The sequence below is a fragment of the Clupea harengus genome, chromosome 2 (assembly GCF_900700415.2).
Source record: "Clupea harengus chromosome 2, Ch_v2.0.2, whole genome shotgun sequence".
NCBI lineage: Eukaryota > Metazoa > Chordata > Actinopteri > Clupeiformes > Clupeidae > Clupea > Clupea harengus.
The window spans coordinates 14,631,607-14,645,882 of record NC_045153.1 but is presented as its reverse complement, the minus strand read 5'-3'; the positions used below and the strand labels follow the sequence as shown (position 1 = coordinate 14,645,882).

The 14,276-nt window shown below is 43.7% G+C and overlaps 1 protein-coding gene across 1 annotated transcript; it reads left to right on the top strand.

Moving 5' to 3' along the window:
• The first annotated feature begins 4,275 nt into the window (after window positions 1-4,275).
• Window positions 4,276-14,276, top strand: si:dkey-229b18.3. The gene is made up of 7 exons (XM_012837237.2): window positions 4,276-6,017; window positions 6,912-6,985; window positions 7,309-7,540; window positions 8,114-10,458; window positions 11,981-12,190; window positions 12,710-12,812; window positions 13,035-14,276. Exons 1-6 carry the CDS (start codon window positions 5,678-5,680, stop codon window positions 12,809-12,811), a joined length of 3,303 nt encoding a protein of 1,100 aa, XP_012692691.2. The 5' UTR covers window positions 4,276-5,677; the 3' UTR covers window position 12,812; window positions 13,035-14,276.

Sequence of the window (14,276 nt, the reverse complement as noted above, 5' to 3'; positions counted from 1 at the left end):
ATATAGGCTGTAATATGTACCAATCTTCAGCTTGGCAATGTGAATTGCAGTTCGATGTCGAAGAAACATAAGATCATTTGCCATTTAATGAAGGTCAGCCTGGTTTCCTCTGCAGAGAAGATGTGAACATATGACCAACATAAATTGCATTCATTCCTGATGCTTTGCAAAAAAAAAAAAAAGATAATTTTAAATGTTTATACAAGAGCATTGCACTAACAGGACGGAGGGAATTATCAATGCCATGGGCAAATTGTTTATTCTCAGTTTAATGCTGTGCTGGTTGTGCCATCCATATCCAGATGTGGGTATAGTGTGGGTATAGTCACAGGCTCAGCTCTTCAACCAGGAGCACAAGGAAATTCCTGCTGCCATACACATCACCCTTCCATCAGATGTGGATGGAGCCCGTCTGAGTCATGGAGTGTGAGGGTAAGTGTGCTCCCCGGGTTGGAAGTGACTCATCCTGTGTTGAAAGCAAACACAAGTATTGTTCCACTGTTACAGCTCAAATGAAACGGTCCTCGCAGTCTGCATGTTTACTTAATTTCCTGAGTATAGGTTTTTTGTGCGATTAGTGTGCAGTAAGTCTGATGGAAGCCAGTGGCCAGATTTCTCACACAGGGCATGAATGGACTTGCCCAAATATGACCTGGCCTGTGAAGACACTCAGTGACGCAATCTTCAGCAGACCCTCTCAGTTTTAAAGGCAGAGTCCACGATTCTGGCAAAACAATATTTGACAGACAATCAAATTACACCCCTTCCTTTTCACTTACAAAAAAAGCGCTTGAGATCCAGCATCTGACATACAGGGTGCAGATGATCATGCCTGTCCTAATCTGAATCTCGCATCACAGACACATTAATGTGAAGTAGCATTCCTATTCAGGAAACTCAGTGTACAGACCTCGGCAGCTCATGAACATATGTTCAACCAAAACAGATATACATGAAGGGAGAGAGAGAAAGCATGGGACCTGTAATATAAAGCCCATACGGATAAACCCATCATCTGTATAATTATGTAATAATCACATACTAAGTGAAAATATTGTGATTAGCTGGTGAAAAAAAGGTGTAGTGTGGCGTCATCAGAGGAATTGAGGGTTAACTAGCATGAAATGTTGGGATAGTAAACTATCAGGCCATATTAGCCAGCCCTGCTCAGTATCCCGTTTTATCACATCACGTTCATCACGGGCATGGGGTGGCACTGGAGGCTCAGCCACAGCTCTACAGACCCTCTGTTGACAACTTCACTGTAAATCTACGGATTTGGGAGTCACTGAGCAGACAGAGATACAGAGTCCAGGGAGACATTGTGATGGTGGACACATTATCCATGGCGTCTTTAGAAACCCTGAAGAACAAGGTATCTCACAAGATGTAATCAGAATCCGTAACCAACATGTTGGTATATGCATGACTCTCGCCCAGAGTATTTGCGTCCTTGACACTGTCAAGGAGGCCATAACTTTTCAGATCATTTGAAAGGAGAGAGACAATATAAACATGGAAAGATGAGTTTAAAATGAAAGCCTTTAGGTAATGAGCAAGACCCTGTAGTTTGGACGACTAAAGGGTTTAAGAATTATGGAAATATGTAAGGACCTTCAACGTCAGTTGTCTTTCCATGGAAGCAAATCAATAAAGAATCAATATATGTCATATAGAATGAATATGTGGGATTGAAAGGTGAAAGTGTTTGTCGTTCAGCAAGACATGCAGCATGCTATAACGGAATCAGAGCCCAGTTCTGAATGTCATCATAAGGAGAAGACATGGAATCAAAGTATTGTTTCCCAACTTGTTTGCACTATTTGGACCTATTTATTTGAATTTCAGACTGATAACATGTAGATGATGTTATTTAGTGTGGTGTATTCCATCAAAGGCATTTATTTATCAGAAATACAGTCCATTGTAGCCTTACAGTTTTTCACAATTGTTAACACACGTTTTTCAAAACAATAACGGCTTTCTCAAAACTGCATGCAGAAAACTGAAAACCTCACACACAAAATCCTAAACCTGACACTCCCTTTGCAAGATGACTCTTTGCCATCAAATCTCTTAACTGTTCACAAAATGGAACTCGTGTTTTCATTTGGTACACAGCCATATTTTCAAAAGACACACACATACATTCATTGAGTACACACAACTAAGCATTTGCTGCACACTACCAAGCATTTACAGCACACTGAAGTGCAAAATTGAAAACACAATCATCGAAATGGAACACACCATATGAATGACAATGACTCTGGAGAATGAGCCATTTCTCCTTTTGTAAAAGTTCTCAGTGTAGGCCTAATTTTTTCATAGTCAAACATAAAACAGCACACAAATATGCAGCAAAAAAAGTTTTATTTCGGTACACACAGAGAACAGTACAATACTGTAAACCGTGTGATAGCGTTGTTCTCACGAACCATATTTAATCAATTTCAGTCTCCTGTTTGGCGGTGAAAGTGTGTGTTTTTCCTCCACGGTGTGGTTCTCTTTCAGTCCTGTAAAATACAAATACTGTGAGTACACTGTACACACTATTGACAGTATTACAGTACACAAGGCAAATAGATTTCGTACCTGTTCTCCATCCTGAAGGTTCTAATGATGGCAGCAACTGTGAAGCGGCTGTGGCCAGCCTCCCTCATGCTCAAACCATGGTTGAGCACATGGTCTACCACGGCGGCCCAAATCTCATTAGAGATGACCATTCTCCTTCTTCTTTCTCCTCCTCCTTCTTCTCCTTGTCCTTCTCATCCTCTTCCTCCTCCTTGTCCTCCTCCTTCTCCTCTTCCTCCTCCTCTTCCTTCTCTCTGTCCTCCTACTCCTCTACCTCCTACTCCTCCTCCCCCTTGTCCCCCTCCTTCTTGTCCTCCTCTTCCTCCTCCTCTCACTCTTACCCCTCTCCTTCTCTGGTTGTCGATCTCTTCAAAGTTCTCCATTGTTTACCAAACAAAACAGAGGCTCAAGGCACTTTTATGCTGCAGTCCGCATTGCAAATTGCTCATCAGACCTAAATGGTTAGAGATTTGACTATTTGTGTGTTATAGGTTGATGCTTTGAGATTTTACTTGAGAAGTGTGTGCAACAACATTGTGTGTACTGTTTTGACAACAAGGTGATGTGTAATTGACATCAGAGTGTAAAGAAGGAAAGTCAGAGTCTAATGCAGATAAGGGAGTGTGAAGTAGTGCCAAATTGGGTCGAGCGATTGGTACATGAAGTGAAGGTTGTGCAAATTGTGCCGAATTTTCGCTTTTTGTGTGTTAACAACTGAGAAAAACTGTAATTATTAGCTTCTATATGGCTGCCTCCCATTTATGAGAGAGTATGGATTATTTTGTAAGGTCTTAGTACCTCATCTCTAAATCATTTGAATATTGAATCTTCTAGCACAATAGTTTACTCTGATGATTTCACATATAGTTTCTTAGCAATTATTATCAACGCTGCAATTGAGGCTTATCCAAACATTTCCAAAATATGAGATGTTGATTTTCCAGTAGAGCAAACACTTACATTAACACCAATTAAAAGAAGATACATTCTTTGTTTTTATTCTTTTTTCCTTAAAAATACACACATATTTTCAAATATTTCTTTCATGCTGGATGCAACATTCATGCTTGTATCATTATTCTTTCTCTGTTTTGCTGTTCTTCTGCACATTTTTTTAAATGTATTTTGTATAGACATTCTCAATATATATGCAGAATTGCACACAGAAAGATTGGCTGTGATTGCAAACAACAGACAACAAATTCAAATATATTGTCCTATTTGGCAGTCTGTATAAAGACAAACATTAACACACGGCCTTTTCCATGTCTAGCCAAATTGAAGAAATATATCTATACACTGGAATAGACTAGCCTATATGATCGCCTATTCAGTCTGTTTCTCTGGTTAGAATTAATATAGGCCCAGCCTATACGTAACTCTTTCACACATAACAAGCTAGTTGTGCGTGATTCGTGGCAGCCTATTATATTTCGACAAAAATCGCATTTCACTATAGTGCTTACAGCATAGTATAGCATAGTGAGTCTGTAGCCATTGTAATTATTGCCATTTCATATAGACCAACTCGACGTATCCTATACATAAGTAAGGCAACATTGACGTCAACAACCTATCTTGATGTAGCCTGCAGGAAAAAAACGAGTAGAAAAAACAGTAGACTCCAATAGAATGACAGCCCCAAACACCAATCGGATTGCCGGTAGCTAAAGTTCTTTAAAAGGTCTGCTAATCGGTATTCAGTGAGGGAGGGGGAGTGACACTGGGCGTCAACGCGAAGTTAGGTTGACATCTGGTTACCAACAGAAGGTTACGAGTTAAAAAAAAAATTGGATTATTTGATCATCTGACTAGCCTCGCGTAAAGGCAAGAGATACCGGACGTGTGAGAGGCGAACGACACGGATTTCTTTCCAAACCGAAGCCGCTTATTCACCTAGACGGCTCCGTATTTTGGAGGGAGACACCTTCTCGCGCATAGGTCGTTGAACTCGCGATGCTCGATAGATAGCTGCAGCATGTTGCTGCCGAGTTAAAGAAATCCCAAGTTACAGCTAGAGGGTAGCCGTCTCTCGACAGTGGGCTACATCCCCACGCTATTGGAATTGTTTGCGGGAAATCGGATAGTCTGCACACTGGCCCTAGTCCTGCTCTTCTGCCGATGGTTTGGTGTGATCTCCGGTAACTGTGTCAGAACGTTGTAAACCCTTTCGCTGGAACCAGAATCAGGCATAATTGCGGGACTTATTTACATTGAGCACTGGCGCGGTACCCAAGGCTACTTCACTTCGGGGGAGGATGGACGTTATAATGCGTACAATTATTATTTGATAGCCTTCTGAACACGATCTTGCCACGGATTAAGTGCAATTCAAAATTGATTGTACGTCAAACTTTAGTTTTGTGCCAAAATCAATGCAGTAGCCTAACACACCGGATCCAACTGAATGTCTCTGGTGAACTCCCTTGAAGAAGACAGCATCAGACTTTTGTCTGTTGTGCACGTGCAGTGTTATTGTTGGATATAGCTTGATTTTGTTTTGCTCGTTTAACACAATGTAGGAATAGGCAGTAGGAACTCGTATTGTTTTAACTTGGTCTATCGGATGGCGGTTGCTTATTCTCAGCAGTATATTGTGTAATTTCAAAAACAAAGGCTTGTATGGTAATATTTCTTATAACCCAGATACACTTCATTGGGTTTGAATTGATATTTGAGCTCAACGTTTCTGTAGGTAGGCTATTATTTCGCAGCCTGAATTTGAGTTTGAAGACCAGAATATTTTTAGTCTTTAATGGTTCTTGTCAGCATTTTAGTTAACCATAGCCCTGATGGATAACTGGATGCTATGTGATAGGTAATATTAATTTTTAAAAGTTTCATGGTTAAAGTTTCATGGAGTGATGCTCATGGTCTCTATAGGGGCTATTTATGACCCCACCATCTCAATGGAGAGTCAAGTGGACCACCAACTTTCTTGGATGATGGAAAGTATGTAACGAGGAGTTTTTCAAGCATCCTTTTGACCCGAAGGTAGGAAGGGGCGAGTAGCCTATACGTTAGGTTTCTCCCCTCTTGGGACGGAGCGGAGAAAACATAGGCACTAACAAGAGGAAGCATATTAAACAAGGAACCTGTTAAAATGGCTGGCGATTGCACCTACAATACGCACTATGCTAATGATGACACTTTTGGCACCATCAAACAGTCAGCGGATGGACAACAAGAGCTTGTGGGAGATGTCAATGGCGACCGCACGGCGCAGGGCAGCGTCAGCTCGCCGCCGTCACCGTACTTCGAGGAGATCGGCGGTTCTCTGTACCGCAAAAAGTTGGAGAGGGGTTTTGTCCAGTATCGAGAGGTACTGGCCGAAGAGCAGCGACAGAACGCCATCGCTACTTTCCATCAGAAGCGACCGGGAAAGAGACACCACACCCTTGAGGACACATACAGATTCGTGGCAGAGCACTACTGGTGGGAAGGTAAATTGTTTATTTTCCTTTGTTTCGTGTCGTTTCCCCCCTTTTTCTGACCATAAACGACCCCGTGTGTTTCGTATGCATATGCTTTGTGCACGCAGTTTCATTCCCCCTAGAAAAAACTGCAGCACATTATGTTGTACAGAAAGGTCGTCTTCAAGCTTTTCAGTTGCAACTTCTATGGCGCTTTATCCTAAGGCTACTTATGTGAAAGGATGTATACTACGCCTCCGTGGCTATTTACTGCCCAGCTCTTCGGATGGCTACTTGCTTAGCCCACTTCCTGAAGTCTCCAGATGTTTTGGGAATGTCGGAAATCCGGTGATTTATCGCCGACACGCGTATAGGTTATTTAAGGACACTATCAGTTGAGCACAGCCAGACTGAATCATCTTTCTTATTAAGCCCACTTTGATTGAAAAAATGTCCTCGTAGAGGGTATTGTCTTGATTTTGTTTTACATCGGATGTCATTGGTGTAGATAGAAGAATGATGAGTAGTACATTGAAGTTGGTATGCCTCATGCTGGATGGTATTCGATGCAGGTGACATGGGTAACTTTGTTTCCCCTTTTCAATGACTTTAACACCACCATATTAATATCAGAGTTCTCTCCACCACATATTCTGTAGTTATGTTGAGGACACCAATTAGAATCAGTAAGCTTAACAGTGTTCAGAACTGAAACATACTCAGCATTTTTATTCAATCTTGGTGGAATTATGATTACCCAGGCATTTTTGCTTACCACTGATGTGAACAACATACTGTCCAGATAGTTGTATTAATCACTTATCTACCAGTAACTGTACTATTTGTAACTGAACTAATTGGATGCTATACTTTATTACCAGGTCTGCTTTTAGAGTAATTAAATATGATCAAATATTCCGACAGGAATGTACATCCAGGTGAGGGAGTATGTCCTGGGGTGTGAGGAGTGCAAGCTCAGAAAGACAGACAGGCAAGAGGTAAGACTCAATGTAATGGAGCTTTAACGATTAACCTACCGAGGATGAAATTTAATTTTTGTTTGTATTACTATTCTGAAAGAGCAGTTTTATGCCTTTTAAACCCAAATTTGTGTGTATGTATGTATGTATGTGTGTGTGTGTGTGTGTGTGTGTGTGTGTGTGTGTGTGTGTGTGTGTGTGTGTGTGTGTGTGTGTGTGTGTGTGTGTGTGTGTGTGTGTGTAATTGCATGTTAATCTTCAGCTCATGGTTGTCTCTCGCTACATATTGTATACTCCTATTCTCTTTTAATCATCAGGTTGTTTGCTTTATTCCCCTCTAGTTAAAGGGCCGGTGTGTGTCCAGGACAATGATGTCACACAGCCAGGAAGTGCTGAGCAAGCTGAAGGCCCAACAGGAGGCGGGGCTTTTCTGTGACATTACTCTGAAAACAGGCGGTGGCCACGCTTTCTCTGCCCACAAGGCCGTTCTGGCTGCAGTCAGCGAATACTTCCAGGAAGTTTTTACTGAGATGGACTCTGCTGCTGTTCCACAGTCATACATTGATCTCACAGGTACCTCTACTGTGTACACAGAACACCCTGCTGTTATGAATGACTGCATGAGGATATTAGATTGTCTTGATTCCCCTTGAAACTTCACCAAAGGAGATAATGTGTTGGTTATAAACACACCATTATTGTGAAACAGAGTGTCATCTCTGAGACAAGTCTTTGTATTCAGAGTTTTGTACTGATAAGGGATACTGTCCCAGAAAAAACATGCAACATGAAAGTGTTTGGGATCTCTAAGAACAGCACAGGATAGTCTGTTATTGAGGATGTGTGTGTTCCTAATATGTGTATGTACTTTTAGGTTTTGACAGCTCATTAACCTGCCTTGCTTTGCAACCAGTGTGTTGCAAAGTGTTTTTTATGAGGCATGGCAAATTCATTTTGTTGTTTTCACGTGTGTTCTGGTACATATCATAGAAAACTACCTTTTTCATTTTTTTAAAGTACATTTTTACTATTGGGCATGTGTCACACGTGTGTAACTCCATGCAAGAGTATAACATGCTTTTGATTGTAAATACTGTTGCTCATGGACCATTTGCATATGGTGACTCTCAACTTCACTTCTTTCAGGCTTCAGTGAGGAGAGCTTCATGCCCTTGCTGGAGTTTTCCTACACCTCCACGCTGACTCTGAAGCTGGAGAACCTGCCAGAGGTGTCCACCATGGCCAGACACCTCCGCATGTGGCCTGCTCTGGAGGCTTGCAAAGCCATCCAGAGGGAGCATGGATCCCCAGGCACAGTGCACCGCGCTGGGCATCCACTCTCCCTGGCACCTGGGTGCCCTCCCCTAGAGGTGCCAAACAGCCGAAGGACCTTTTCTCCGTTTGCACAAAGGACGGATGCGTTTCAGTGGAAGAGAAGGAGAGAGCTGAGCAGCGGGGGGAATGATGACGACCATCACGGAGGATCAATTTGGAACTGTGCTGCTCAGAGCAAGGAGAACAATGCTGATAGCCACTTTAAGCTTAGCCTGGAGGATTCAGACGAGTCCGAAGGAGAATGCTACAAATGGCCAGGCTTGTTTCAGTCTCAGAACAGACTTCATTCCAGCCACCCTCAACCTGAGGAAAATGGCTTCCCCTGCAGTCCCAGTCGCAGGTTGAAGCTGATGGATTTCAAGTCTCCGTCCGTCAAGAGGAAACTGTCCGCCTGCAGCCTTTCACCTGCCTCCGTTTCCACTTCATCTACAGCCAAACGCACTTCCCCCCGTCAACCCAGGGCTGAGGGCGGTCAACCCGCCCGCCTTCTCCGCTCCAGCCCAGGAGCTGCTCTTGCACTGAGAAGGCTCTTACCCAAGCTGGACAGCTCCTTCAAAGGCAAGCGGAGACGCATAGGCTCCTCTTTCTGCTCCAGCTCAACTTCCTCTGCCTCCAAGAGTTTGAGTCAGAGGTTCAGTCCTCCTGAGACTGAGGCTGAAGCTGATGAGAACCAAGGGGCGGTTCTGGTGACCCCTATAAAGGTGAAGCAGGAACCAGTGGAGGAAGAGATCCAGAGTGCCCGCGTGCAGGAAGAGGTGCTGAGCCCACGGACTCAAGAAAAGTACCGTCTCCTCAGCTTCTTGGGCCTGCAGAGGAAATCCCTGTTGCCAGGTCCAGACGCGCTCATCGGCTGGAAGCAGAAGAACCGCCTTAGGAAGCCTAAAGTCAACAATTATTCGCTCACCGCTCGGCGAAAACCTAAAGGCCCAGGCAGTGATTTGGCACCAGGGGCAGTGGGCCTGCCAGGTGGTATTGGGTCCAGCATCGGAGTGATGGCAGGGATTAACCCGTCGTTCTCTCTCTGTGACATGACCCGAGTGGAGCTGCTGCGAAGAGTGATCAAGGCAGAACCCCTTGAGCCCATCAGGCCTGAGGACATGAAACTGAAGAGGAAGAAGGACGTCCACTCCACACCCCTGTTGTCTACGGTGAAGAACACCCGCAGTAAGGTGACACTCCCGCCTCTTCTGCCCACTCCCTCTAAGTGTCAGGAGGTCCGCAGGCCGCAGGAGCTTCGGCACGCTGTAAGGGAAGCCCCTCGTGCCCAGGGCAAGCCTGTAGAATGGCCAGCTGGAGCCCCAAAGAAGCCCATTGTCAAGGTCAAGCAGGAGCCTGTAGACTGCCCAGTCTCCACTCACCCCGCACACATCCCACACATCACACACCACAACTCCAGCCACTTGAGGCAGAGAGCAGCCCTGCCTCCACGCAGAACCAAGAAGTCTGTCCTGAAAGACAGTTTCGTGCACACAAGATCTTCCGTTGTGACGGGACGCACACAGAGGTATAACAGCAGGTGTATGGCGGTGCAGAGTCGACAAAGACCTACCGCTAGCTCGGACAGGTCTGGTTTGCAGAGAGGTAAGGTGAAAAGACGGCTAAAGGAGATCAGAGAGAAAGAGGAAAGCCGAGAATGGGCTCACCACCACTGCCTCCATCAACACTCTCTGTACAAAGCCATCAAGGAAGAACCGGCGGACCCTCTTCCATTGTCAGTTCCGTTACCCGATCAGGAGATGCCCGAGCTGGGAAAACGCCAGAGCAAGCTGCCCATGAAGCTTCTGGATCCAGGCTTCTTGTTCAGTTTCTGTAAGCCGGCTGCCGGAATCAAGAGGGAGGAGGAGAGCGTGGACATCTGCTTGACCCGCTTTGTTGCCCATGGCAACGTACCCTCTAGCAATTCATCCCATGGGAACACCAGGAGCAACACGAGGCTCCGCAGAAGGAACCTGGTCGACGGGAGAGGATCCGAGCGCCCTCGGCGGGAAAGGCAGGGGGTCCAATCAGTGCAGCCGTCTCAGAGGGACACCAAAGCTCTCAAGCGCAAGGTGAAGAAGGAGCCTGAGGAGAGGAGTGTGAGTCAGAGGGTTACCAAAGGTCGCGCTTGCCCACCTGCCACCAAGAAGAGTTCAAATGCGAAGAAAGAGCCCCCAAAGGTAACAGCCGTGTGTGTGTGTGTGTGTGTGTGTGTGTGTGTGTGTGTGTGTGTGTGTGTGTGTGTGTGTGTGTGTGTGTGTGTGTGTGTGTGTGTGTGTGTGTGTGTGTGTGTGTCTGTATGTATGGTTATACATATCAGTACACAAGCTGTTTGGATGCAAACCCGTTGCCAAGCGATCTAATCATCATGCTGATGTTGCAGACATAATTCAATTAATAGAGATGGGTGGTTAGACATCACTAATTTCTGAAGGAAATACAGTTTTTCAAAGGCAGTGTTGTAGTGTGGCAGAGAGTAGTGTTGAACTTTTCTGTAGTGCCCTAGTGCTTTCAAAGGTTTATAGTGTATCTTATAATTCTTAAGTACTGACCTTTTGAAAAACTATTAGGGGCATCATGAAAACAAGTCCAAGAAATAGGATGGTGTAAAACTTTTAAGTTATTTATGTTTAATGGCTTATCAAATTGATTCAAATGTATTAAGTCAAATGCATTAAGGGTAGAAGAAGTTGTAATGATTGATGAAGTGAAGAGTTGACACAATGTTACAAGGGGTTATCATGGAAGCCTTATGATTTCAAGCAAGATCTTTCCACAAAATTGAATTTGGTTTGCTAAACTACCACATTAATGTGTTCTGTGGTCTTGTGTTAGCCCATATTTTTCGTTTAACTGCAAGAGACGTAACATCTTGGAGTTACTTACCTGTGATCTTAAAAAGTCAATGGTAATCCTAATTGCACATATTCTTGGCTGATGATGATGTTACTCCCCAACACTTGAGCTTAGAGGGTATCGTTCTCCCAAAGTCTTCTTTATCTCCTGACAAACACTTCAGAGGGGTGTCTAACAGCTCTCAACAGTCACAATACTGTGCTGTGTATAGGGGAGATTAGGTGATTCTCAACTGCTAATAACCACCACAAGTGTTTGTACTGCCTTCTGCCACATATAGGACCTGTTTGTTTGGATCTAAGGTTTAGGGTTGATCTGTTTAAGAACTTTTGTTTTGAAGTTTTAGAGGCATTGGCAGTAAATGCAGATACAAATGAGCTCGGTCATAACGAGCTTTTGTGTTTGTGTGACCAAAGTGTCCCTTTGTCCTTCTTATTCTACCTTTGCTGTGATTTACTCTGTAATAGGCTTGTGAAAATAGGTATGAAGGGTAAAGCTATTGGCATGATTAATGTTTTCTAAGCCAAACCCTGTAGTGTAAATGTCCAACAACACCATATCTCTGGAGCACAACATCTAATCTAGACATCATTCAGATGTGATCATACCTACACACCATAGTCATAACAAGGAGAAAAACCTTGGTAACTGCACTCCAATAGCTCATGAATGAATAACATAGAGGTTTTCCAAGGTTACCCTTTTTGTTGAGGCAGTTCTTTTGTTAGCTGAACAGTCAGTGAAGTGAACCTGCCTACTCAACACGCCAGCTTCGTTTAAGTCCACTGTAACATTACTGTATTAATGTTGATGGTTTCGTGTACGTGCCGGTGTGTTTCCTCGTAGAATCTGGGCAAGCTGCTGCCGCTGCATAGCCGCCGCGCCATCCTCCTGGAGTCCATCCGCCGGGCACGACTCAAGCAGCTACGGGGCCCCAGCGCCCAAGCGCCACGCGGGTCCCACGCATGCCAGCAGTGCCGGGGATCCTACAGGGACTGCGACACCCTCATCATGCACCGGATCCGCCACATTGAGGGGAAGCACTGGCCCTGTCCGGTAGGCCTCCCAGCAGCCTCTTCTCACGTGTCTGAAAGACCTCATGTTAACTGATGTTATGAAGGACAGTGGGGGACAGTGGTGTTATGAGGTGTTATGAGTGACAGCGGTGTTATGAGGTGTAATGAGTGACAGCGGTGTAATGAGTGACAGTGGTGTTATGAGGGACAGCGGTGTAATGAGTGACAGTGGTGTTATGAGGGACAGCGGTGTTATGAGTGACAGCGGTGTTATGAGTGACAGCGGTGTTATGAGTGACAGCGGTGTTATGAGGGACAGCGGTGTTATGAGTGACAGCGGTGTTATGAGTGACAGCGGTGTTATGAGTGACAGCGGTGTTATGAGGGACAGCGGTGTAATGAGGTGTAATGAGGGACAGCGGTGTTATGAGGTGTTATGAGTGACAGTGGTGTTTGAGAGCTGGTCTTTGTGTGTTGTCGGTTGTCATCCCTGGGTTCTTCTGTTCATATTTTTTCTCTATGCTCTGTCTCCCTACCTTCTTTCCTCTTCTCTCTGTAGCTGTGCAGCAAGACGTTCTTCCGCCAGAAGAATGTCAAGAATCACATCCGGAATCATGACCCCAAGTTGTACAAATGTCATCAGTGTATGGCCACGTCCTGAGGTATGAAACAGCTTCACACCCATACATAACCACACACACACACACAGAAAAGCATAAGCTTTGTAATGTATTTACATGTTCAGATTGTGACCATAGAAGCACCTGTATGCTTGCTCAGTGTGACAATGCAACAACACTGGAAAAATATTCAACCATCAATACCTATTCTTGTCCATCTGAATAATAATCATTACGTTTTTTTGTTTTTGTTCTGTTTTTCAGAAGGGACATCAACCGTAAGACGGAAAGCAGGCGCAGAGGGATTCTAGAATGATCTTTGAAAGTGAAGTGGTTGGAAGTCCGTCATGATATTTTGAAGGTGGAAGAAGCGAGAGTGTTCTATTTTGCTTTAAATACGCTGGCTGTGAATACAAAGAATTTGTCACGTATAAGAATATGCTCAAATGGTAGATGTAATTATTGCTATTATTATTACTGTAATGATTAATATTAATATTGTAGTTCCATCCATCCTTATTATTGTTATTTAAATGACCAAAATGATGTTGTATTTTTATGGCTACGGGACGTAACCTGAAACCAGTAGTGAATCACTCAGGATGGGGTGGAGTCTGGTTGTCGTGGTTACATATGTACATTGTGAATTGTTCAGAAAGGGTTAAAATAATGATTACTACTATTGTAATTAGGGTTTACCGTTCTTATTAATGTTATTATGCTGATTTTTAAAATGAATATAGTTATTTTGAGTGCACTTAAACTGGTAGCTTTGTCGTAAACCTAAGAGGCCCTTGTTGGATAATGAGCTGGACTGGGATATACTTGAAAGATGAACAGTGTTTGTTGTGTTGTAGGACTATGTGGACTGCTGTTGCTGTCATTCTTGTCGGATGGCCAGGCTTTAAAAGATACAGAGAGGGAGATTTGTGAAGATTGTTAAGCTTTTAATGAAGATTATTTGCAAGCCATGAGCATAAAGAGAAATATTCTACTGATCGTGGGTGGGCTTTTGCCCACTTCTTAGGAGATGTGTATCAGTTGAAGGAGTTTGACTTCTCCATCAAAAGTGCATTAGAACTGATTGGAAACGGATGCTGATTTTAGGCGCAGGTGTCCTCCTTTTAAATGTCCTCAGTGTATTGTGAGGGTTGTTATTCCTGCTTGTGTTTCGGATGAACTGGTCAGAGCTGATATCCAATGGCAGGCTATTCAAAATTAACCTTGTGTCTACTGCCTACTTTTAAATAAGGGAATACTGCCATATTGATAATGGTTGATTTTTGACGATGTAATTGACACAATATACTTCTTGTTTGTTCTTATAAATCTAAAAGGTTATTTGCCACCTTTTTATATTTAAAAACTTAACATTTGCTTTGATGAGCTTATGAAGAGAAATTCTAAATGTATAGAATGTTGTTTTTGTCTAACAGTCGAGCTGGGGTTAAACAACTGCAACAAGACTGAAACTGAATAAATTTCGCATTTTACACTTGGACTGTC